Here is a 27038-nt window from a genome sequence, read left to right as displayed (position 1 = left end):
TTAGACTTCTCCCCTTACATGCCACAAATAGCCATTGCCACTGGGTAGGATTAACACACTTGGCCATTAAACCATAGGCTCAAGCACATGGGTTTTATTTTGTTATAAACAAGTTCTTCATACTGAACTCAGTCCTCCTGAGTTCTTAAATTTTCTTGGACTATAAATTTTATGACTACAGAGGAACATTGAAACTTTGCTTCGCACACCATTAATCTCCTCACTCTCCAAACAGCACGGAAGCCTTGCAGAGTATTTGTCTCAGCCACAGCCCAGCCAGGAGGCTTGTGTCCATATTAGTCATGAGTTTTGTACACTTGCACCTCAACACTGGAGGCCCAGTCTCAGCTTACTTCTTGGCTGTTTCAAACCATTCTGCCCCATCTTACTGCTGGATGGACAACCTCATGCTCGCACTGACTGCTGGCTGAAGCCCCGGGATACAAAAGAACTGCAGCCTGGAAGCATTCGGAGCTAAAAGACTCTTTAAAAAAAAAAAAAAAGTCTTTTCAATAAAAGACCTTAGTGATGCATAGGAAAGCTCCTTAAGGGACAAACCTCTATCCTGAGGGTAAAAAGAGCTTATCAAAACCCCACAAGCTTTCCAGTGGTGACACTGAACTCAGGACAAATCAAGAGTCACAATGTCCATTTCCTCTGCTAATTTGGCTTCTTTCCCCAGTGCCGAGTCTGACACAAGCTTTCTCTGCTGGCTAGAGCAGAAAGGCAACGTGGCTTCCAGACAGACACCAGAAATAGAGGCTTACTTCTCTCTCTGACGCTGTCCACAGGCAAAACACTCCTTCTGCCGAGGGAGATTTAAGTCTTCACCGTTTAGGCTGTGTGTTCCTCAGGACTGTCTGACTACGCATTTAGACAGGTTCTAGCACACTGGGGAAACACCTGTCAGGACAGCACTTCTTGTATAAATACGGGAGAACAGGTATAAAGGCAGAACAATTCATCTCCTACTAAGAAGATCATGAGAGTAAAACACAGCAAAGAAGGGAAAAAAAGTCACAAATCCCAAAACAAAGTCTGAAAAACATTTTTAGTTCTACAACAAAATAAATATTTTAACTCTGATTTACCAAGAACAGTGAGACTTGGTTCAAAAAACCTATAGATATTACAACATATGCTGAATGTCACAACACTTTGATTATGTTGCTGTAAGTCATGCATGAAACAGCCCAATTTATTACAAATATTCACACAGTACAAAGTACAGTATAATAATACATGCTGTGATATAGGCCACTTGCCCTGACTACACTTACTCCATCAAAACCCAGTGTAAAGAGCCAATCTTTATTGATAGGGTTTAGTGATATTCATGTGTGTTACATGCTTTCTGAAGCTCCAGAAACGACTACTGTTGCTCCTTGCTATACCTTGCAATAGCTGTGGACTCCCCTCTGCCAGCAGAGCACCCAGTTTAGGCTTAAAAGTACATTCTCCCCAAAGTGTACTACAAAAAAATCCATAGGAATTCTGGCATGTATTGTGGAGCAAGAATGAATATATAAACATTGATAGCTGCTGTATTTTAGACAGTCACACAGGTCCAGTTAGAACAACTGCATTCCATTGACTAGAAAGTGGAATCTACCTGTGTTTACTTGTGTAACTGCACTACTTGATTATTCCCTGTACCCTCTCCTTCCTCCTCCAATAGGTATCACTTCAATATGTTCTTCACAAAGGAAAAAATACCATTTAGTACCCTTAAAGATCTGTCTCAAGGTGTTTATAATGGAGATGAAAAAAACCAGTTTCAGCCATGCCTGTTTTACAGCAGATTTTTCCACAGCTCTTGAAATAAGACATCTTTGCATACTACCAACCTCAACAGCAGTGTTACTGGAGCTTGTAGAAACATCATATATTGATCAACCTGAACAACAGACCCAGCAATGGATGACATTTTTTTCATGCCTTCTGCTGTCCCCAGCAGTCTTTGTTTTCATTGCATGAAGATATTGTAGTTGATCAAAAATTGCAACACTATACAAGGGATACCTTCCATTCACTGCAAACATTCAAGAACAAGTATCTGGACTCCATTTTGGGCCTTGCTACCATCTATTTATGATGCTGTTATACAACCGTTTCCTTAGCTAAGTTGCATCAATAAAAGGGCCAGGTGTCTGTTGAAAGGGAAAGCTACAGAGGTACATTAAATGAGTGTGGGGTTTTTTTAATCACAAGGATTTTACCACATCTTGGGTAACACCTTAACCCCATGAAATGTCAACACCCTTTTACTTTGTTAAAATAAGTTTATAATCTGGAGCTATATGCAAAGCTGCTTTGGGGGCTCAATCTCACATGCTTACATTTGCAAACAGATTTGTAGAAATCCAGAAAACGTTCACTGGACAGTCTTTTGGACGGTCTTTGACAGCACTTTCAACCTCCAAGCAGAGCTCAGATAGACTCCCTATGTCCCTGGCCACCTGATGGAAGTAAGCCTTGCCCCATGTCTTCTTTCATTATTTCACTGCAGTTCAACAAGCACCAAACAGGTGACATATCTGATCCCAGGCTGCCATCCTCACTGTCTTTGCCAGGCTTTTGACAACCAATGTAATGCATTTGACACATTTACAAACGATTATATGGCACCTGAGGGGATGCTGTTCATGTGATGCAGCCCAAAACCACATGTGCATCTTACTAAAACATAAGAACACAAGTAAGGGAGTTCACGCTAGAACTGGTGCCATTGGCCTTCCCTTTTCATAAAAACAAAACTGCACAAGCAGTGAGGTATTCAGCTTCATCAATAAGATCAAGGAAATACTTAGATATAAAGAATCACAATTAAAGAGTTCAGACCTTGGATTCCCATCTGTGAAGCAGGCATTGTCTGAGAATTCAACATACTTCTTGTCAAATATATCCAATTCTGAACATGAGAGAGGGCCTATACCATTTACAATTGTACGAAAAAAGCAGTTTTGCTGGCAAATCCTTGTCTCCTTCCTCCACAACACATAGAATATAGTCACTATTTTACTTCCCCTCTCAATCCTTCATTTACAAACTCAAACACCCTACAATCAATCCCAAGAGACATGCTTATTACAAGTGCTATTATGAAATAAAGTTATAATGTAACAAATTCCAAATCTCAGTGTATTGTTCAGTGAGCATTTGGTGAAGCACAAATTAAATATTACAGAGTTTGTTTCTGAATTATAAATGTATATTTTTTATGACGAATGAACTAGTGTGGACCTTGGAAAGCAGTAGCCTCTGAAAGCAAGCTGAAGTATCTGTGAAAGGAAAGGCTCTTTGCTTGTTTAAAAGGATGCCAACAGTTACAGGAAGCAGTCTTCAAGAGTCAAAGTAAAGGTTTCTTCAGTCAAATATACACTGCAAGACTCTAATTCATATCCTTCCCTGCTACGCTGCTGCAGATGATGTTATGCGCCCATTAACATGCCCATGAAATCTGATCCATTCTGAATGGTGATGGGAGCCCCAGCACTGTTGTCCACAAATATGGAGGTGTACTGGCCAGCCTGCAGAGAGGACAAGAGGGAAAGGAAAATATCTGACACTTCATCCCAGTGTAAAAGGAGAAAAAAAAAGCATTTCACTATGATGAACTAAGCACAGAAGCCGCCTGCCCTTGTCTGTGGCTCCTGGGAACAGGATCTGACCAAACATTTTTACTGCAGCACTACAGCTTTGACTTGGTGGAAGAAATTTTCTGTAGTGAAACTGTGTTATAGGTTTATTACTTAAATAGATCCTTACTGCACTAGCATCTTTTTGGGTGACTAGTCAAGTGGCCATCTGTGCTTCAGATTGCCTTCTATGAAATGGGAAATACAATTGTCATCTTGACAATGCAAGGGGAGATTTGAGAAAGAAAAGTATTGGCCATCATTTCTTAGAGGGAAGGTTACTTCTGTGGCTTAAGATCAGAAAGTGCAACACAAGTCTGGCTTTTGTTCCTGTTCCTGCCACAGATCCTCTCTAGTCACCCCAGGTAAGGCATTTGATTTCATTAACCTTAGAAAGAAGGTCAATAAAAACTTCCCCACCTCCTGGTGAGAATTCAGCCTTGCCAGTCAATAACTCCACAGCCTGCCAAACAAACTAGTACAGCGATTCCCAGCCTGCATGGGCTTACCTGCAGCTGCAGTAAGCCATGCACATAGATAGTGAAGATTTTGCTGTTACTTTCCAGACCAGCAATGACTTCCAAAGACCTAAACAGTAGCAAAAGAAAAATAAACAGGTTAGACACCTAAGGCAGTCACAACAGTTGTATGTGGAACGACAATAGTCTCATGACCTCCCTAGAAATAGGACCTGGTGGTTCTAGTGTCCATCTGTACTAAACAGGTGGCCTGTTGACTTGATTCTAGCAGTCATCAGCTGCCTTGAAAAGAGAACAGTAGAACCTTGTCCTCGCTGTATTGTCTAATGGAAGACCTACAGAGCATACAGGATTGTAAATGCAAAACTCAGCTGGAGGCCAGAACTGGTAGCCACCTTGTCTCACAGAGATCTTTCTCAAGGTCCTGTAGTCTCTATCCCCCACCCTTGAACAGGTGCTAAACATCCCCTTTAGATTTATCTACATACCAGTTATCCCAGTTCGTTGACCACCACAATAGTTTATACTCCTATTATTCTACAGAGCTAGCTATATGCATTCTGCCAATAACAGTTCATTCATTTTCAAGGTATGAAAGGCCTATTTCACCTTAACAATATATGTACTCAGCCTATGCAAGAAAGAACATATTCTGCAGCTGAAAGCTGTTTTGGGAAGACATTTGGATCAGGGGTCACACAGAAGCCTGTCCTGGTTTCAGCTGGAATAGAGTTAATTTTCTTCCTAGTAGCTGCTATAGTGCTGTGTTTTGGATTTAGTAGGAGAATAACGTTGATAACACACTGATGTTTTTGGTTGTTGATAAGTAGTGTTTATACCAAGTCAAGGATTTTTCAGCTTCTCATGCCCAGCCAGCAAGAAAGCTGGAGGGGCACAAGAGGTTGGGAGGGGACACAGCCAGGACAGCTGACCCAAACTGGCCAAAGGAATATTCCATACCATATGACATCATGCCCCGTATATAAACTGGGAGGAGCTGGCTGGGAGGGGCAGATCACTGCTCAGGAACTAACTGGGCATCGGTTGGCGAGTGGTAAGCAATTGCATTGTGCATCACTTGTTTTGTATATTCTAATTCTTTTAGTATTATTATTGACATTTTATTATTATAATTATTTTTCCTTCCTTTCTGTCCTATTAAACTGTCTTTATCTCAACTCACGAGTTTTTTTGGTTTTGGGGGTTTTTTTCCCCTCGATTCTCTCCCCCATCCCACTGTGTGGGGGGAGTGAGCAAGCGGCTGCGTGGTGCTTAGTTGCCGGCTGGGGTTACACCACAACAAAGCCAAAAAAAATAAAATTGTGCTTCAGTTAAAATTCAAGGGAGAGCTCCAGATCACCCCTCAAGCACTGTTCTTTTCTAATATCATGTTCTAATAGCCATCATATTCCTTGCAGTAGCAAGATGTAGGACAGCTGGTCTCTGTGGCATCCTCTGTTTACAGAACTCTAACTCAGCTCCTTTGTACAGGATTCAGGGTGGAAGGAGGTGCCGGAGACATCAACAATCAGAACAACCCGTGTAAGCTCAGTTCCAAAGCAATATGAAAGCGCAGAGCTCCGTGCCTGGCTGGTTCTTCTGAAATCTGCCTAGCCAATGGTAGCAGATCTAGTTGTTTTCCCAAGAAAACCAACCCCTTTCCTCCCTTTTTTCCATGAAGTGGTGGTGACAAAACCTAGCAAGTGCAAACGTGCTGTTTCCAGCCCCCTTGCAAGGAAATAATATGCATAAAAGGTAGGGGCAATTTGGCCCAGAGAGAGCAAGCCACTTGGCACCACCTTGATTGAAGTGCTCAGTCTGTGTCATATCCTGCCAAAAGCCTAACTTGGGTGGGAACTTCCCACCATTAATCTCTTCTACTCCAACTGTCTCCTTGCCTCTGAGTTTCCATCTCTCTCAGTGAAAACCCCTCAGGGCTCTTTCAGCTCCCTCAAATGAATGACTGTGTACACTGACATCCCCAGGAAATTCCACAAGCATGGATAGCAGCTCAGCCTGTGCCAGCAGAATGTCTGTCCAGACAGGTTCCCATCCCTCCACCCATCTTCCTTCCATGCCACAGACCAGTCACACTCTCACCCACCATATGAGAGAGAGATGTCTCTCACAGAGCCAGTGCCGATTCTGCTTCACTCCCACTGCTGTCCAACTCACTCAACTCAGGACAGCCTTGCAGGACAATCAATCATAAATTGTGACCCTGGGACAACTGATGAAAACTCTGAGTCAGACATCAGAGAGCTGTATCTAAACAATTAACATCTGGGTCAGTTCTGTCTAAGAAAAAAAGTTTTTACTGTTACTGTTCTTTGGAGAATGTAGCTATAAATTCTTCAGATGGCAAGTTAATCTCGAAATATCCCAATAAACCTGCCTGGGCTGTATGTGACAAAGAGGTTGTTCACACATCCCAGCTAGAACCAAAACAGTTTTCTAGGAGCTTTCAGCTAAAAAGACCTGCAATGAGGAAGGCACAGTAGTTTCCATGGCCCACAGGGAAGCTTCCTATTCAGATAACTCTTGGGCTTGCATTTACCAGAACAAGGAAGCAAGACTAAAGTCATGTTGAAAGCAATCAGAGACTGACATCCCTTCTTTAGTAATATTACTGTAGGATGACTGAATGGACAGCAAAGGAAAGAGACAGACACAGACAGACACTGCCCTTGGAGACAGAAGTGAGCCTTCCAGAAGAAAAACACTTTGTTCTCTCTCAGATGCCTTAATCAAATCAGTTGGGAGCTTGTGGAATCATTAGGAAGAAAAACTCACCACTGTCACCTTCATTTATTTTGCAAAATGGTTTAAACAGAATTTAGATTTTCTGTATGATTCTGGAACTGAAGACAATGTAGAGTGTAGGATGGGAGAACAGTTTTTCACTCTTGGAGATCTGCAGGATCAATTTCACTTTTAAATCCTCTTAGGTGATTTCATAAATCTCACCCACTCATTCACTCAAATCTTTATTGAAATATCATCAGGTCAACACCACCAACTGGCAATATTTTTCCAAATCCCAACAGGGAATATCTTTCCACATTCCAAAAGCACGTAGAAAAAGATTCTGTGGAACTTGCAGTCTCTGTTCATGGGGAATCCAAGGGCTAGGGGTATGAGTCCTGTTCTTGATGAAATTGCTAAGATAAGAGGAGACTGTTGTAGGTGAAAAGAAAAAAGCACCAATGCTGAAGAAAGGGAAAAACCCAATTACTTGAATCTGACTGGTCTTTGCTATGCAGAGTAAAGGACAGGAACAGGGATCTGCACTGTGCAAAGGCAATTTGTGAGAGCTACTTGTAAAAAGGACAGCAACATTCTGCCCTACTCACACCTATTCCACCCCTGTGATTAAAGGCCTGGGCTGTCCCAAAATCACTGTTGACACACATCCCAAATTTCAAGATCAGGCTGAGGTCCATTCTTAGCACGATCTAAAGGAATTCTCACAAGCGCTAGAAATGAAATGTCCCGTAAGTTCTGCAGCTTACCAGAATATAAGGAGTCCCTTCAAGGGGCAAGAAGTTACACCCCCCTTCTTCTGCTGACATTGTGACTGCAGTCAGTCTGTCACTGCCTCACTTTGAGTGCTGCAATCATAAAAGACTGTTACAAAACAGTCTACAAGGCCGAGGAGGTGCCAGTTGCTCCAGTCAGCAAGCTCCTTGACTTCCCATCAGGTCAGTGGGCGCACAGCTCCCTCTTACCCTAGTTATTAATGGGTACTCAGATATCAATCAAGTCTTTTCCACAGGCCATTGAAACCTAAGAGAGGTTTATTTATTACATGAGGCTTCATGTCAAATTCAGCCACCAATAAAGCCTCTAAATTTAAATGCCTGTGGAGAGGTCAGTCCTATTTGCAGCATTCTGAATCATGGAGCAGGGAAGGTGAAGGCTGAAACAGCCAGTCCAGCAGCAAATTTATGGTTTTATGGGTTTTAAGTTGCACCTGTGGAGTCATTTTATGGATATATTTCAGTGGTGCTATTGCAAGGGTGTTGCTACAGCTGCACTGGAAGAGCTGCAGGCAGGGCAGAACAAATCTGCGCAGTCCTGTACAGGTATTTTTCCTCCTGTGACAAGGGCCGAGCCTCAAGCAGAGGTGGCGGCCACTCTGTGCAAGCAGCATTGCCCTCTGCTGGGTGCAATTCAGCCCAGCCCAGGGGCTCCCCAGCCCCTTCCTCCAAGCAAAGCTTGCCAAACTCCTCCTGAGCAAGCTGGCCTTCTCTGAGACACAGGGCACCTATATGCTGCAGCTGAAAGGATGACAGAAGCACAGCAAACAAGAGCAGCCAACAGTATGCTGATGCCGTGGCCCATTGCATAAGGAGCAACACCCAAGGTTGCTATGGCCTAACAAAAGTGTTTCTTTAGCAGAGTTTTGCTAATGGATCCCAGCAGAGGAAAATTCAGCATGGTTATCTGAGCAAGTTCCACAAGGAGCTGAGGGCTGTGAGAAGGTATATACCTGTGTACAAGCCCTGCACTTTCTGCCTCAGGACCCATTCACCTCTCTTTTCCACCTATTCATTCTCCTCATCACTCCAACGCTTCCATGGCAATGAGAGTGAGATGCTGTGATCCATTCAGAAAAATTGAGCTAACAACCTCTGGCACAAAATTAAAGTGTTTCTCTCACTCTGTATGTTTATGATCATAGCTGAGCATTCAGCACCTTTACCTACATCCAGTTTCAGCTGACTTCATTCACAATTCTCTCAATATATGCAATATTTAGCTATTTAGAGTAATTAGCACTGAAAGGTTAAAAATCAGAATAAAAAACCCACATAAAACCTAAGGGCCAGATGGAATCACTCTCTTCAGAACAGTTCTACAAGCTTTTATCATATAAAATTCACTGTTGGTGAACCTGATTTCCACAGTTGGTTGAAACATTGGCCCATCTGAGAAAAATAATTGCCAAGACAGCATTGTAGTAACTCACGTGTATCGGTGGCACAGAGATTCAATGCAGATCAACAGTCGGACGTTATCTCTGGCTCGGAGTTGGACTTTACTCTTCAACTCACTGTGGTCTGGAGAAAGCAGTGGAAGAAATATAAGCACTTTCACAACATAGCAGACCACCAGTTGCTGGTGTTTGGCTTAACACAGACACCAGTAACCTTGTGACTTCTGTATTGGGTTTGCGTGGCAAGGTTTTGGTAGCAGAGGGCCTACAGGGATAGCTTCTGTGAGAAGCTGCTAGAAGTTTCCCCTATGTCCGATGGAGCCAATGCCAGCCAGCTCCAAGATGGACCCGCTGCTGGCCAAGGCCGAGCCCATCAGCGACGGTGGTAGCACCTCTAGGATAACAGATTTAAGAAGGGAGAAAAAAACCTGTGCAACTGCAGCCAAAGAGAGGAGTGAGAATATGTGAGAGGAACAACTCTGCAGACACCAAGGTCAGTGAAGAAGGAGGGGAGGAGGTGCTCCAGGTGCCAGAGCAGAGATTCCCCTGCAGCCCGTGGGGAAGACCACGGTGAGGCAGGGCAGGTGGATGCCCAAAGGAGGCTGTGACCCCATGGGAAGCCCGCGCTGGAGCAGGCTGCTGGCAGGACCTGTGGACCCGTGAGGACAGAAGCCCACACTGGAGCAGGTTTGCTGGCAGGACTTGTGACCCCATGGTGGACCCACGCTGGAGCAGTCTGTTCCTGAAGGACTGCACCCCGTGGAAGAGACCCACACTGGAGCAGTTTGTAGCCCCTGGGAAGGACTCATGTTGGAGAAGTTTGTGGAGGACTGTCTCCTGTGGGAGGGATCCCACGCTGGAGCAGGAGAAGAGTGTGAGGAGTCCTCCCCCCGTGAGGAGGAAGGAGGGACAGAAACAACGTGTGATGAACTGACTGCAACCCCCGTTCCCTGTCCTCCTGTGCTGCTGGGGGGGATGAGGTAGAGAAAATCGGGAGTAAAGTTAAGCCCGGGAAGAAGGGAGGAGTTGGGGGAAGGTGTTGTAAGATTTGGGGTTTATTTCTCATTATCCTACTCTGATTTGATTGGCAATAAATTAAATTAATTTTTCCCCAAGTCGAGTCTGTTGCCCGTGACAGTAATTGGTGAGTGATCTCTCCCTGTCCTTATCTCACTGGGAGAGCTCACTGCAAAGGGCTGCCATTGCACATGCTTCAATCAAACAGGACCCAGAGAGTTCTCCAGGACTCCTTCCTGGACCTCTCAAGCAGTACAGAAAAGGTTTCTGTGGACCACACTCACCAATATGGACATTGGCTGAAAACTGGTAGATGCCAGACACAGGTGCTGTGAAACGTCCTGTTGCCAGATTTAATCCTGTCCCCCGGAGAAAAGCTCCTTTGGCCACAGGCTGTAAGATAAGAAAAGCAGACCCTGAACAAGTGCCCAGCACTCTCAATGATTACCTCTGCCCGTGACAAAGAACAAGCTTATGTGCATGAGAACAAAGCTAAAAAAATTTGCAAGGCTACTGCCTTATCTCCCCAGAACACACCTTCCAGATGGGCTCTCTCTCAGCATTTGATGCCCACAAAAGGCAAAATGATCTGTATGAGACATGAAGATGCCCTTTTTGCTCACTGCCGAACTCTTCTAATTCATCTTGACTCAGACTGTGCTTACTGCATCCCTATGCTCTGCTGGTCCTAGTGGCCTCTAGCCTCCACTGATGTTCTGATACACAAGATCTCCCATTATTTGAGTCAAGAGGTCCCTACTACTCCGAAATGGGGCCAAGCAGTGTCCCCAGGCTTAAAAACCTGGAACCTTATATGCTGTTTTTGTGATACAAGTACAGAGGAAACACTCATATGGGTTTCCAGAGGTTTTCTCTACCCACTTTAGGTCTGTCAGACAGCTTTGATACTGTTAAAGAACAACTGCTTGGATTCTTACAGATTCCATATTTAGTTTCATTTTGTTCTAGCCTTGGATTCTACAGAATAAGCAAAAAACTAGTAAAATAGCATGCAGCTTCTTCTTGTGGCAAGGAAGCAGTCTTAAGGCAAACTCACAGCAGATTATCTGACTCAGACTAAAATAAACTCTGCTAGAAATGTTTATTGTTTGTTTTGGCCTGCCTCATATGAATTTGGCTAGAGCTGGGGAGAAGCAGGAGTGGCTTCAATGGGCCAAGAAAGCACATTAGTCAGACTCTGCTTCCACCGCAAGGGCATTCTGTGCAATGTGAACACATTCCCATGAATGCTGTCCTGAGAGATTTGCCCCACATTGGTCTTATGGGAGAAGAGCTGTTCAAATCTCACTCTGTAAAGGCATGCACACTGCTATATCCCTAAAACATGCACAAATGCATAATTGAGCGATCTCAACAACCCAAAATTTGAGTATGCTTTCCAATACTAGATGGCGAAAGGGGCCTGAGACATGGTGAACAAATTTGTAGCAGTGTTGCCACAGGTGCTATTACACTAAAAAAAAGTAGTGGAACACCTTTGTTGAAGTACCAAAAGGAAGTTAATTGCCTCCCCATTCTGGTTCATCACAGCCAGAAATTGCCAGCTTTCACAGTGCAGAATAGGAATAATTTATTTAGCTTTCTCTTTGAAAGGAAGTAAGGCTGCAAATATTTGGGTCTGGTGATGTTTGTTTAGAGAGTTACTACACAGTAGGAGTGACATGACTAACCTGCCTTTATTCAGCAAATCCTAGGCAAGGCTCACAAAAGAGCAATTCCCAGTCCTTATTTACCAAGATCTAGCTGTAGTCTTAAATTTCACAGAACTTTACTAGAAATGTTTTATGTATGCATATGGTGGTAAAAATATATCCATGTGCAACAGCAGTGGCATTTCTCACAAGATTACATATGTATAATGGGGAAACAGTAATAATGAACTGCAGAACAACTACGTTTCATACAACGACTTCTAAGTCTCTATATTTATCAGTGTGCACTGATTTCTGCCTATGTGCACATACATACACACAAAAGGAGCTCTATTTTCTTTATGTATACACACATGGACAATATAACAGCTAACCTAACAACAAAGACCACAGAAGGATTGATTCCATTCTTATGCTATCACTACGCCATCATTTTTGGTAATGCTATTTTTGATTTACCTCACTGAAAGAGCAGATCCAAGCCCTGTATGTGCAAAACTGTACTGCATAGTTAATTCATTCCTTTCTTGTTACAGCTATTAGCAGAATCAGCAACATAATTCCAAAACCACTGGCTGAGCATGGAAGGCAATTTTAGGCACCAGTAAATTATCACTGATAAAACATTCCTGTTTCTTCATGCCCTCTGTGGCTTTGTTATTCTTTTGCTCATAGAAATAGACAATGCAGGGAGAGGTTCTCTGGCCAAAATATTCCATTAAACCCCATGCCAATTAGAGCTTTCTGCTGCATTTGCTTCCTCACAGCAGCATACTCACCTAGCTGCTTCAAACACTGCAGGGATTTATATCTGAGAAACTAACTCTTTGCACACAGTTATTTCAGTAGCCGGATCAAAAGCAAACAAACAAGTTAGTGTCCAGCCATTCTGTACAAACCAAGGTCAGCTTCTCAGTTCATCTCCTATCCTCGTATCTCCCTCATACACTCCGTAGTTTACTTCCAGGTGGAAAACAGGAACCATGCACAGAGAATTGAGATGTGAACTGCCAGTTTAGCTTTTCAGTGGTAAACACTGTGGAAAGCAATGCACTGACTTATCTGTTATTAAAGAAAAGGATAACCCAGCCTGCACAGCAACTACAACACACAGGGGATGCAACAATCTCCTGAAGCAGCGATAAAATTCAACTGCCGAAGGTAGACATTTAGCTTGACCTCAAGGCATTAGAGACACCAGGACTCCTTCTGGGATCTTTCACCACGAAAAGCATGTAGGCCACCTTAGCCTTAAATGATCTGATTCCAGTGACATTCCTGGGCCCCAGATAAATCCCACTTCCATGGCCTGTCAGAGGCTGCAGTTACTTCAATTCTTGCTGTGTAAAGTACCTTTCTGAAAGCTTTTGCGAGAGGCAATCGTTAGAAACCTCAAAGTGTATGATACAGGAGGAAGAAGTGTGGGGAAAGGAGTATCACATGTTCCATTCCAGATACTAAGGAAATTGTGAGACCAAGAGGAAGAGAGGGAGGGAATGTTCTCGGAGGAAATTTAGCATGGAAGGATGAGAAAACCATCATGCTCTCTCAATACTCAAGGTCTGAGTGACTTAGACACCATACTCAAATAACAGAGTATAGAAGTGATAGGCCATTTCTCAGCACAGGTTCCTTCCACTATCTCAAAATGCTTTGGGTAAGGTCCAAATCCATGAACTAGAGTCAATCTCTGTCATCTCACTGAGAAGTATCAAACTGTTGTCTTCTTCACACTATTAAACTGACAGAATGGAGGGAGGGGAATTCTCTCTCTCCCTGCCTTGGACTGTTTAAAGACAATGTTTTCATCTTTGCAAGAGCATCCACTGTCACCCTCCCTGCTAAATTCCCCTATATCAGAGCACAAGCTAAAACCAGACACTTCTTGTCCCAAAGCTAAAATGAAAGGCTGGCATCCAGAGGCCTGCCAGCCCTCCCACATCAGCTTCAGGGCCAGAAGCAATTAGAAAGAAGCTAGGCATATGATAACAAAGCATGGGAAGCGTCAGCCTACACACTGATTGCCGAGATGTCTTTATTCACATTTTCCCTCCTAATTAATGAGGCAGCAGATCTCTCTAGCCCTGCCCGCACTTCAAGTACAATCTTGCCTCTGTGCCAGCACCCACAGTGCTGTCAAACCAGGCTTCCACAAGTGTATTTGGGAAAGATCCAGGAAAGTACTCTGTTTAGAACATAACCACTGCCTCTAGTCCTACAGTTGTGAGAAGTCCTAGCAGCAAAACTACTCTGCAGGAAAGGATCTGCTGGACAGGATTCTTCAGAAATGGGACTCAGTACAGCTGGGAAGAAAGCTCAGCACCTTACCACATGGACAGTGCTAGCAAACCCTGCTGACGGAAAGTCATATTCCCTGTTCATACTCTTCAAACTCTTCTTGTCACATCACAAAAGCAGCCATGTATCTGAAGGCCTTGTGCTATTAGACAGTCTTTGTGAATCCAAAGTCTAAAATAAGTCTCCTCAATTACCAAGTAACTCTTTGGTTTTAGCTGTTACTTTGCCTAACATTTACACTTCAATTTCAGATCCTATTTGCAACTGGTTCAGAAATGGTTAGTAGAAGTTTTAATATCAAATTCAACAGCTTGCTTGTAACCATGCTTATAATGCCCTACAGCATCCCACAATGGTACCTGTCATTATAACATGACTATAATGAAATTACATAGGTAACTTTTATTAGTCTTCTATAAAACATATGATTATGTAAAGAATTTGAGCATCAGGACTGGCCCATCTAACAAAATGATGGCTCTCACTTGGGCTCACAAATCTATAACCAATGGCTTCTGTCTGCCTCTGACATTTTTCTACATCTGAAGGTTACTCTGGAATTAAACAGGGTGTGCACTGAAAAAAAGAACAGATCCTTCAAACTAATGCCAAACATGGACAAGTCTTTCTCCATCATTAACTGAAATAAAAAGACTGACTGTTGTTTGGACCTGTGAGACAGCCCTCTCTTGCACAGACCTGTTAGAACTTCAGTAAGCACTGTAATGAGATCAGCTGGGCTGCAAGAGAGGAAGAAAGTCTGCCTCTTGGGTTTATCAGGAAGGACAGGACTCAAAGCTAAATGTCCACCTTACTGCAGTTGAACTTCAGTGCTGAAATCACCATATGAGATCCTACTTCTGTCAATCACAAAAAAGGTAGTGCTATATTCATAGCATCCAAGCCTGAGACAAGCTTCTGGGATTAGTCTGCCCTTTCAGGAAACTCCTTTATCTACAGAGCCACCTAGCAGCTTTGCAGACTAGGGGCACTATAGCTGATCTACGCACAATGGCTGTTGTGGACCGGCACAGGTTCAGCCTGTAATCCCTTCTCACCGACTGGAAGTTCTGAAGTTCTACCAGGGTCTTCTTATCTACAATGACTTGTCCTTTTAGCTTGCAATGGAATGCCTCCTCTACACGTCTGTGGGGCGAAACTTCCTCCAAGGAGAGCAGGAGTGGAGGCAGCTGGCTAGGATGGGCTGAAATAGCCAGGGATGCTCGACGCTCAATGGCTTCTGAGGAGAAAAGAAAAAGTATAGGAAAATAAAGGCTTAGTTTGAGAGCCTGCTCTATGAAGCCATTAGTTGTGCGATTAGACTTCTGCACTTAACTCTTCAACATGAATTAAGCAGCACTGGGGAAACATTTTTTCCAATTTTTGATTGCCAGATAGGGGAATGCTTTAAGGTAAACGTTTGCAAAGCCAGTTCTTTATTTGCCATGGTGCTTACCAAAGGAAGCAGATCACAAAAGCACAAAGCTCTTACAGTCTTTACCTTTTAATATCTCCTTAAACTCCTGCAGAAGGACTTCCCGGGTGACTTCAGCACCAGGTGCTCCTGGAGGTCCCTGGGGACCAGGAGGTCCTGGGGGCCCAACAAGCCCACGCTAAGGAAGTAACCAAAGAAAAACATGTGAATTAGAACCAGGCAATTGCACTGACAGACCAAAAATTCTCTCAGCCATGAGCCAGTTCTACAGGGCTGTCAGCCACGTGAGCAGCCCCCTCCACTATCAGTTCAACTACAGGCCTGATGCAGTAAATCTTAAACTGACTCTCCAGTCAGCTGTGAATTCCAGCACTTGGAGTTTACTCACGTCTTTATGTGGGAGGACAAACTTTGCTCAGGTAAACACTAACTGGTTCTTCAAGTACATATGTACAGTGTGAAGCACAACAGGCACAAGACTAAGTTTGCTGCTTCTGTATCTTCTCGTATCACCAAAGTATCATACTAGCCTTTAAGCTTCTTATTCTGCCTATTTGCTAACTAGAATAGCCATCTAGCCACGCTTTAGGTTATTAATACATATTGCTCAGACATAATGATCACATACATGAATGTTTGATGTGACAGTAGAGCTCTTGGAAAAAAATGAAACAGCTCATTCAAAACACCTGTAAAGGTTAGCCACACACACATTAGAGCTTTAAACTAGTAGTACCAACATGCAACAGTTATCAATGCTATTTTGATGTATGTTGTTCCCAGGGAGTTCCTGTTTCCTCAACTAAACTGCAGTAAACCTGCAGGGAAGCACTCCTGCCTATCAGCTCACTGAGAAATAAAAAGAAATCATTAAAAGCATTCAAGATTGTCTAAGCAGCAGATTAAAAGTGCACACATGATCAATAATTCATTTATTTGAAATAAACAGTTTGTCCACACCTTGATTAATATATCCTTTGAGATACTTGGACTTTATCTAGTGGAAGAAAAAAATGTTAATTTTATTTCCACTGAGCAGAAAAAAAAAACCAAAAAAGGCTCAGTCCAAGAAACAGCTGGTTTAAACAAAAATGAATGTCAACAGTGGAATTCACATACCTTATCTTACAAAGCATATAGCACTTATTGTCTCAAACTTCTCCAAAATACTTTGAGAAATTAAACACAAACAAATGAAAACACAGCACACTCTAGGGTGGGAAGGCAAAAGCTGGAGCATACAAAACACCTTGCATATCAGCAGTAGGAAGGGAAGCCACAGTGCACATTTATTAGCTGATGGCAATCTAGCAATAACCTACTAATTTCTTGTCTTTCCCTTTGCATCTCCTTTTAGAGGTATTGCCATCATCTGGGCGGTGAACAAAGGAGATCCAGGTCCGCCGTGGATCTGTGATTCGAGGATCTGGAGATTCTAGGATCTAAAGAGAAACAAGAACAAAGTCTGGTATCACTGTATCTCTTTGGCCACTACATGGATTCAGAGAATGCAAAGTTTCCAGACCAGACTGTTGCCTGCTGCCTAAACCACATCCTTGATCCAAACGTACTACATTTGGGAGGACACTGAAGGTGGGATAAAATGGGATTTTACACTTCTGTAACAAGCAATTCAGTTTGGATTATCCAGTACCATGCCACTTTTTGTCTTCATTTACAGGAGCATTGCAAATGCAGGATAGTACTTCAGTCTGAGTTCTGCCACAGTGTATGAAAGACACCACCCTTTCAAAGAGTCCCATTAGAGTGGGATTTTTTTCTGCATAAGTTACAGGCTAAGCCTGCCAGCAGAAATGTCCCAAAAGCCAGAAGATGCTGCCCTTAAAACATCAAAATGCCTTCTCATAACTTAATATGCTATCACCTGCTGGGCCTCCCAGCTCCCTTTGCTTAAGAAATCAATAAGAGCCAAGAGCTGGGAGCCAGTGTACCTCAGAGACCTTTCTCAAGCTGCTGAGACCCTCTGACAGTCCCAATATGTGCCACAGAAAACCTGCCCAGATGCCAGAGATTGTTCACCACTGCTAGCTGACATTTATCAGTTGGATCAATCAAGCAATACAGGGAGATTAAAACGTACAGAAAACCTTGAAATGCTCCATAACTTTCAAATCACAGGCTGTAGAGTGACAAGTGTGCACACAGAAAAAAAAAAAAACAATGCACAATGAAAAACAAAGTCCATGTCTGATCACAGAAAAGATGTCCATTTGCAAATTTAACTACCTTGCCCATTCCTATGCTCTGCAAGTATATGGTACCCATAGAGAAATTATCTAGAGAAGCTTTGACATTCCAGTGCCTAGTTCTGGATCCCTTCTAAACAAATTCTGGACAGAAGAGAGGATCTGTCTTTATGAATTTGGGTCCACTTCCTGTTGGACTCCCTCGCTCCCATTACTCACACCTCCCAGAGACAACCAGAAGTGATCAAATAGCCATACCTGTTGTTTTTCTCCTGGGCTAGGAATGAACTTCTAACTTTAAATTAAAAAAAAGGGACCAGAAATCATTGGTTACCAATACCCTGCCACGCTTTTGTCAAGAGCAATTAACTGTTGACTATGGAGGTTCCAATCTGCTGACACATCAGCCTGCCAAATGTCCGTCACAGTGAGGATAAAAGCACAAGCCCTCCCAAAGTTTCATGAACCACGCTTAAGTATTCAGAGCCATTAATGAAAAAGCCAGAGAGGAAAAACTGCAATGAACACTTAAAATCTTTAAAACAAACAAACAAACAAACAAAAACCCCACCCTATGCCTATTGTAAACTTTTGGAATTCATTCAAGAAACCTGTTTTTTCTTATCCTGGTGAGACAGAACAGGTACAGATCAGAATTCCAGCAGGAAAGCAACAAAAGGCAGTAGTGGGTTGAAGGACATTTGAAATGATTCCTAGACCATTGCAAGTTTAGGTAAATCAATATTGATCTATCACCGTTCAGGAGGAAGAAAACAAGATGGGTGTGGAAAAAGCATAGAAGCAAAGTCAGTCAACAGGGCACTTTTCAGATCTAAAAGTGTTTGCCCCTGGGTATTAAGCTCCTACTAGTCTGACAGCACTAGACAGTTCTGCCACAGCTCAGACACTATAGGTCTACACTCAGTGGCCTTAACAGTAACAGTGACCTTGCAAGGTGCTTCCAATGCAGCCAAGTTAGCAAACACATCTACATTTGCTCATTACCTGTCTCACTTGGCTCCCTAAAGCACTTGCCACTTCTCAGAGAACCATATTGAGTTTTAATAACATTTCCAGTACCACTTACAAGCATATATTCCCTTTCATCAAATAGTCTGCAGAAGCAGGTAGAAAACAATTAACCTTTAGAATGCAAGCAGAGCTGAGGTCCCCATAACTGCAATATATGTCATTGTCTGAGAGCAACAGGAATTGGACAGAAGATTGCAAATTTCAGCTAGAAATATCAGGGCAAGCCCATTTTGAGGAGAAAAGGCCACAGTCTGTGTGATCTGCTATGAAAAATGCATGCAGCATAAATTGTTTCAAAATTAAATCTTAGAAGTCTGCTGGAGTTCCAGCTTGAGGTTATAAGGAATGTCAGTGCTTCTAAGCTGATGCAGAGTCTGGAAAGCTCTCTCTCCAGCATACATCCAGGCACATGGGTGTGGTACAAGGCACTTGCCCATAGATGTCTGAGCTGATGTTATCACAACTATTTATTTCAAACAGCTGGGGTCAACAAATGATTTACAAACCAGCAGAATATGAGCAGCTCCCCAGAAATCAGATGTGTTGTGAGCTGAGCAAGGGTATTCGTTAAACATACATCTCAAACTCTGTGAAGTCAACTCTATCTTCTCTATTCAGCAAATAATCTTAGGTGATTTATTGCTCAGACACAACCCACAGAAAGATCTGCTCCTACTGAATTGCTCTATTGAGGCAGTCCACTTATCCTCCCCTCCAGTTAGATGGCTGCAGAGTAGCTGGCGACTGTGCTGTAAGCCAAAGCAAGGATATCCCGAGACATTTTGCCGTATTGTTCATGCATTCTACTGTAATTAATCAGAGCCAGAGTTACGGTTATGCACACTCCCCCGATGCTCAAATTTAGCATGTATTGCAAACAAGAGCAAGACAAACTATTCATAACAATCTAGTTCATTATTTCTGTACCAAAATCAGTCTTGAACAGTCTTCTTATGTTTATAACCACATTTACAGTCAGCTGTAAATTGCGTGTTTAGTCAAGGGGTTCTAGTAGGTTCTTTTAGCTAAATTATTATTTGCCTTTTTTACTTACTGCACCCAGGACTTAAATAGCTTTCTGAAATTCCATTGGAAAGTAATGTAAATGGAGCACCATAGGAAATCCTGGGTATTGTGAGATTAGTCACCTCACTAAAACATTATCATCTTCCCACAGATTGCTTGACTGCAGATTTTTGCGAAGCATAAGAAAGCCAAAGGCAGGCCGAGAAGGTCCTTTGGTGCAAATCTCTCCATCTATTGCAACATCTAAACATCAAGTCCAGAGGCAAACGTTCATAAAGTTTGCAAAAGTCCTTAGAACAGCACACGAGGTGCAGCTTATTTCTACAACAAACATGAAATACATTTATCAGAGTTTCATGGAGATTTAATAGTTTCTGATGGGAGAAGCTAGTTCTTTCCTACCCCACTTCATCTGAAAACAGATGGGTGCAGCATCACCACACATGAGGTCACACCTGCAGAGGACTGTGTTTATGAGCATTTAAGTTCATAAAGCTCAAATGTAAAGCAGGTAAAAGCCTACCCACGCTTTGCCCAAAGGAAGCAGATGTCTTTTTGTCCCAGTGACTGGGACTGACAGGTCTGTGGTAAAGCTGCAGTGCAGTTCACAAAACAGAAGGAAGCAACTTATTAATAGAAGCACCCAACTCAGGCAGGATGGAGTATTCCCTCAGTGCTGTAACAGAAGCCAGCAAAAGAACAGCTGGGTTGCATAGAAAGGGAAAATAAAATCAGTTCGTCCTTCGAAAGGGACTGGCTCATGTGGCAGTACTCAGAAGTGCAGTCTCCAGAACACAGCAAACATAAGACCAGAGTCTTAGGAACTGGCATGCAGCATTTGCTGCAGATGTGGAAGAGACTATTCAAATATTCCTGGTTTCCACCAGGCTGCAAGACAGGCATAAACTCCCCTCCACTGCAAAAATGAAGAAACAGGCCAGCTAGAAGCAGAAGCCAGCAATCACGGGCAGTCTCTGACCATTAACTGTGAAGACAAACAGATGTCCTCAGCCTTTCTGGAGCTCCAGCTGTGAAGAAACAGGCCAATGCAGACATCTTGTCAGGGAGAAAAAAGAAATCCAGATGGCACATCCCAGAAAAATAAATGAAAAACTCCTGAGTTTTAAAAAAAATAATAAAAAAATCCCATACCTCTCCAGTGGCTTGCTTAAATTACAAATCCCTCTACAAGACAGCCATGGCACTCCCCAATTTCTCCAGCACAAGGATGATTGACAGTTAAAATGAATGTTCCATCCTTGTGGTATTATTATTTAATTACTATGGCATGCATGAGCAATCCCAGCAATAAGCATGCAAGCCTCTATTTTTCTTGGCAGCAGCAGCCTCCAGCAGCCAGAGACACCTTGCAGCCAACTCAGGTATCAGTCAGGACTGAGAACAGCCTTGAAATCACAGCAAAGGGGACTTGTCCCTCCTGGGGTGCTGTTTGCAGAGCAAAGCTAACTTACAGGAGTCAGGAGGAATCCTCATATTAACTACAGTGAAATCAGGCTTACTCCTTAACACTTGAAACAGTACCTCCAAAATCAACAGAATCCTTGCCAGCAATTTTTAATGAACTTTCAATCAGGTCTTTTAACGTTACTTTGGAATCCGAATACAATGGCACCTATCTCTTCAGAACCAGTTTATGACACTGATGAGAAATTAGCCCACTCTCTCCCTAACTTCCCTCACAATAAAAGACAAGTTGAGCTGTAATTTAGACTGCTGTACACAAGCAGAACCTGCGGTTCTTTCTGGCTCTAACTCCCAGAACAGCACGCGCTGCCCAGAGACACACGCAGTCTCTGGCCAAGATTCAGCCAGCATGGAAGAAACAGCAGAAATCTACAGTCAAGTAGCAGAGTTTGGATCCTGAGAAATTTCTGAACTGTATCTGAACTTTCCTGAAATTCAAGGATACTGGGATCCAGTCTGCGTCTCTGCTAAAAACCACAGTGAAATGGACAAAAGTAGTTTCAGAGTCTGGATGAATAAAAGAAAAAAGTCAACACTACCTGTGAGCAAGTCTGTACACCTAAAAGCATCTCAAAGTGTTCTCAGGCACACCTAAGCATTTCTCAGGGTGGGACAGGATGGAAAGAAAGCATGAAAAGGTTACAATTTTGTAAGAGGACAGCATCCTTTCCACCTGCAATTATTCAGAGATGTGTGTCCAAGAACATATACCTAACCATTCCAGTCCACAGTCTTTATGCCTGAAGTTACTACCCTGCAAGTTTTGCTCAAACAGGTATCTATGTATTTGTCCATCTGTTATGGAATTATATTTAAGAATTCTTTGCTTAATAGTTAAGCAGTTGCCAGACACAAAATGGACCTGACTAAGCATTTCAATTATCTTAATCCATAAATTTCTATGTTGTTACACCTGATTTACACGAGCAAGAGTACTGTCAGCTTCATTATGAATTAGGAGCAAATTATTTATTTCAGCAGTGTATTTCACGTGGAACAGGTTAAAAAGTGACAGATCACTTTTTTTTTTTTAACATGAAAAATCCTATGTCAGCTGCTAATAACTTATGGTTATACACACTCTTGATTATTAATGAGATGTAAAACCAAGGTCCTGACCACTTGTGGTTTTTACAGATCTCTCAAGAATTTTCCCTAGAGCAGAAGTGTTAGGTTTGGTATCTTAGCCAAATCCAAAATGGAATTCCTACCTAAGTTCCCACTATGTTTTGTGATTGAAAAATTATACTTCACTCCTCTAAATGGCTATCTCAAAAAGCTTCTCCCCTCCACTTAAACACAAACTGCCTTCAGTGGTCACACCCATAATGAATTTAATGAATCTAATGGAACGGTTCATGTGAGCAAGAGCTACTCTGGGTGAGAAAATGACACGACGTTTGTTGCTGGGTTAGCTGTACTGCAATGTTAATCAGTGCCACCCCTGGCAGTACCAGCAGAGTTCTGTCTTTAGGGATGGCACAAAAAGGTAAGGAACTGAACAGCACCAATAGAACAGGTGTAGCACAATGCATCTAGCACACAAAACCACATCTGATGTAGGACTACATACTTTAATAATGAACTTCAAAAATCTTACAAACAGCTCTGAGAAATGAGAGCAAACACTGAATTATTTGATATGCTGAGTCAGATGTATGAATCCAGCATTGTTTTACATGGGCCACAAGGAATCGCTAGGAAGCATGTTATTTGTTATAGTCCTTCTTATTCATAATATGCCAGAGCAAGACTGACAATGATGATAGATACAAAACATGAAAGATAACATCTACTACAGATAAGTCACAGTTCAGTCTCTTCCATGGCTTTAAGACTTGTCAGGCCCAAAAATACTTTTCTCAATTACACATGCAATCATCCACTTCAGGCTAAGACTGAAATCTCTTTACAGAGGAAGAATGCAATCTGTGCAATGTCATTGAACCAGCTGCTGTTTTCAATTGGAAGCAAAAGGCCCCAAAGAAATAATTCAGAGAGATTTAAGTAATGAACCAGGTAGACCTAGCCTTAGATATTTGACAGAGACAGAAGGATCAGAAAGGAAATAAAATTTCAAGGACTCCTTGGCTACATAGTGGGTAACTAAATTAAAAACATTACACTATGTCTTGCAGAAATTCCACTGAAGGCAAAGTCCTGTTGACCTCAAATCATCCCTGAATTTCACTGGGATGCTGAGTCAATAATTTTCCCCAGGTTAGGATGCTGCCTTTGAGTTGCTTAGCTGAACTACCCCTAAAAGCAGCTCATAGAACAGCTGAAGTTGGAAGGGACATCCACAGATTGTCTAGTTCAACACCTCTAAGCAGGTGAACTAGAGCAGGTTACTCTGAACCACGTGCAGTCAGGTTTTGACTGTCGCCAAGGATGGAGACTCCACAGCCTCTCTGTCCAGCCTTTTCCAGTGTTTGACCATCCTCACAGTAAAGAAGCTTTTTTCCTTACGTTTAAGTGGAATTTCCGGTATTTCAACTTACACCCACTGCCTCTTGTCCTTCCACTGGGCACTAAGAGTCTGACTCCATCTTTATGCCCGCTACTCAGGTATCAGATGGTAACTCCTGACCAGTGTGAACCCTATATAATCACTGGACAATCTGTTGATTGACTACTGCTGAACCCCTGTTGGTATAATACCACATCTTGCAAGACAAGATCTATGCCTAGAAAGGGGAAGGCAAGCCTGGCAAGTGGCAGCTGCAGGTACTCAGTCGCATACAGTCAAAGTAAGAAGGTCCAGTACATGAAAACCTCTGTATCCATCAGTCATGTCCTGCTCTCTCTCTCAGTCCATCTGTGTCAGAGAAGAAAACTCCCATGTGCTTGGCAAGCACATCACATTGACAGCAACTCAGCAAAGATAAGACTCAGGAAAAACTTTAAAAAAAAATAAAAAACCCCACCACACTTACTATTTCCTTGGAAATATCAGGTTTATCAGGAGATTTGAGACTTCTGCTTCCCTGTTTTAGGTAGAGGTTTCACCACATGACTCATGCACTGTGAATGTTAAAGGGGAGCTTTCTCCACTCCTATCTGAAAAGAATTCCCAAGAGAAATTTATCCCAAATTGTTTTGCTTAATTAGAAGGAAAACACATCTACCTTTTCAACAGTATGAATAAAAATCACTGCTCTCAGCTAATACTTCATTCCCTGCTCCTTCTGCTTTGATAAACCTACCAGCTGGCCACAGAGTCTTCCAAGGTAAACACAGCCTTAATTTTTACTGCACAAGGCCACAAAAATTCCATCTTTCCTGTTATGTGCTGTAGAGAAATGAAATGGGACACTGCTGTTGTTTCACTTCCCTGTGCAGGGCATCCTTTCATGAAACAAAACTGCTCACAGAAGTACCTTCAAGGCTCAAAGAGATCAGGCTTCCACAGAGAACTGCTTTCAACCTGCCTTTAGCTTGATAGGTTAGGTAAGGATAGCTTCACTATTACTTTACTTCTTCCCTTAGTGAATACAAATTGTGATGCTTTGCTGTAAACAGCAACTGTCATTTATCCCAGAAACGGTGGCAATTCTTAAGCACTGCATTTATAGTATGTGTAAAATAATCCCTTAGCTTGGGCAGGTGCTATATAAATATAAAATACAATACAGTCACCCATGACATTTAGAAGCAATACTTAACTAGGGCCTGGACTTCAACCTCAAATAGATTCCAAGGAGAAAATTTCACATTGCAAAATTTGGGAGTGGATATCAAGCAGAGCTCATAAGCATTTACATCAAAGATTTGGTTTTGTCCTATCCTTATTAAACAGAACCTGCCTTCACTGAACTTGCCAGCTCTTACTGCAGCCAAACCTTTGCCATGGATATTTTAAAGCAAAGTATTTCAACACAGAAACTGCAGCTTCCAAACAATGTCTGTTTTAATGAATGTTCACTAGCCTCCGAATGAGTACTGTGTTTCTTCTAGCAATAATGTATGTATGACTATATCAGAATTAACCAGGACCAGTTTCTGCTTGCTTTTGCAATCAGAATATATTCTGCTTTCGGTCCAATACATTTCACATCAAGCCAAATTAATTCCAGAATAGACTGAAATTTAGTTGCACCAGATATGTATCTGGCCCCTTTTGCAAAAGCAGAATGAAGCAGTTCTAGAGTAGAAGAAAGTGATTGATTATAAGCACCTCAAGAATTTAGCATGTATACAACCTGTCCTGACAGAGCCCTGCAATACACAACAAAAAATTAGCTGAAGAAACACTGCTTACAGTCCTTAATGATAATTTTAAGTGCAGCAGCCAGCTTTTTTATATAGAGGACTGTTTCCCAGACTTGCCCAACCTTAACCAATTACTCTCACAATAGCATTGAATAGGATATTTAGAATGTCAGCCCAATTGTTCTAACTTGCCCCCTCTGCCATGCCCCAATTTTTGACAGGTTTGTTCCTCTATTGCTATAGTGACTGCCATCCCTAATGCCTGTGATCAAAGTCATGTTTTAGAGGTCACCTCCATTTGAAACAAGGGACATTTTTGTGTGAGCAAGGGAGAGAGAGAGAAAAAGAGAGACAGAGAAGGGGCTGTCTGATAGGGGAGACTCCCTTCTTTCTCAGTGTTGTAGTCTCCCTTCCATTTCATCCTGCTCCTAATCCTAGGACCTGCTTTTAATTCCCTAACCCCCTCTCCTACTCCCAACCATTCTATGCAAACGTTCATCTTAAAGGATTCTGGGGGCTCTGATCAATTGACTGGAAATTTTTTGCAAATTTCAGCCTGGGGTGATTCTCCCAAACATGTAACTGGAAGGATCCTACCCTGCAAAATTCACTCACTGAGCCTAGCAGGTCATCAGCTACAGCCGTTGAGGTATCATACACACAGTCTTACACTTGCCACTTAGGTACAATTAGCACCATCCTGAATCCTTTCCTACAAGAGCCACAATCACCTTAAACAGATCATCTGACTACACCAAAAATTTTTCATCTGTAATTTTCAATCACCACAGCCTCTTTGGTGGAAGGTGCAGTGCAGAGAAAGCTCAGGCATGCTCAGGTGTTTATACTGTTGTATTTACCTAAGAAAGTTTTGAAATAACATTTTAGAGAGTAAAGGGTTTGCCTGCAAGAGATACATTAATATTCCAATATCATTATTGTACTGTGATAGCCCACTTGCCTTTTTTTAATCAGCTGTTTCTGAACAGGACAGTGTTCATACACTAGAACTCCAAAATGTCTTTACACTTCATCAGCTACTAGGGACTGGAACTTCAGTCATGCATATTCTAAACTAAATTATAATAATAAATTGTAGTATTCCAGTGTTTGCTTCAGTAAGCTAGAAAATCAATCGTGCAAAGGCAAAAGAGAACATTTCTCATTAAAATCAAATAGAATTTGGCAAGATTGCCCCAATCATCGGAAAAAGGAACCAGCATCACATTACTGCCAGAAATAAGTTCTACCAAGCACTGACAACACATAAACACCTACCTTGGGATGCCCGTGCAGTTCTTCGCTGTTTGAGAGGGTAGCATTGAAAGGCTCTGTATACTGATTAGGTTCTTTCTTCAGCTTTCTCTCTCTCTTTGCTGCCGTAACTCTGAAGAGGCAAAACTGCTGACAAAGTAAAGTTGCCACAAATACCCAGGTGCACCCCTTCATTTTGAAAAGGGAGGGGCCAAGTCAGGAAGGGCACTCTCCAAGCACAAAAACCTTCACCACCAATAATAGCAATAGACACAGACTTCTCTCTAAGAAAATAAAAAATAAAAAGGTTAGAACTATTAAAGATGATCCTCTGGGCTATGCA

At 42.4% G+C, this 27038-nt stretch overlaps 2 protein-coding genes across 2 annotated transcripts in view; both read right to left on the bottom strand.

Annotated features, from left to right (window-relative positions):
- Window positions 1-27038, bottom strand: part of SDF4 (stromal cell derived factor 4) — a 248560-nt gene that overhangs the window by 90797 nt on the left and 130725 nt on the right. The gene's annotated exons all lie outside the window — the stretch shown is intronic.
- C1QTNF12 (C1q and TNF related 12) lies at window positions 1040-27038 on the bottom strand. The gene is made up of 8 exons (XM_050909310.1): window positions 26720-27038; window positions 16802-16921; window positions 15546-15657; window positions 15103-15284; window positions 10358-10466; window positions 9090-9180; window positions 4148-4226; window positions 1040-3530 (listed from the first exon to the last, which is right to left on the bottom strand). The coding sequence occupies exons 1-8, from the start codon at window positions 26888-26890 to the stop codon at window positions 3432-3434; spliced, it is 963 nt and encodes a 320-aa protein (XP_050765267.1). The 5' UTR covers window positions 26891-27038; the 3' UTR covers window positions 1040-3431.

Source organism: Gymnogyps californianus, chromosome 21 (genome assembly GCF_018139145.2).
Source record: "Gymnogyps californianus isolate 813 chromosome 21, ASM1813914v2, whole genome shotgun sequence".
Classification (NCBI taxonomy): domain Eukaryota; kingdom Metazoa; phylum Chordata; class Aves; order Accipitriformes; family Cathartidae; genus Gymnogyps; species Gymnogyps californianus.
This window is presented reverse-complemented; position numbering and strand designations above follow the sequence as displayed.

Bases quoted from the DNA above. Each gene is read 5' to 3' on its own strand.
- C1QTNF12 (XM_050909310.1), bottom strand. From the start codon at position 26,890: ATGAAGGGGTGCACCTGGGTATTTGTGGCAACTTTACTTTGTCAGCAG. The intron at 10,467-15,102 runs GTGAGAAGGGAT...CTTATCTTACAG, and splicing joins AACTTCAGAACTTCCAGTCG to CCTGTGGCCAAAGGAGCTTT. The intron at 9,181-10,357 runs GTGAGTGTGGTC...TGCTTTCTCCAG, and splicing joins TTCAGCCAATGTCCATATTG to ACCACAGTGAGTTGAAGAGT.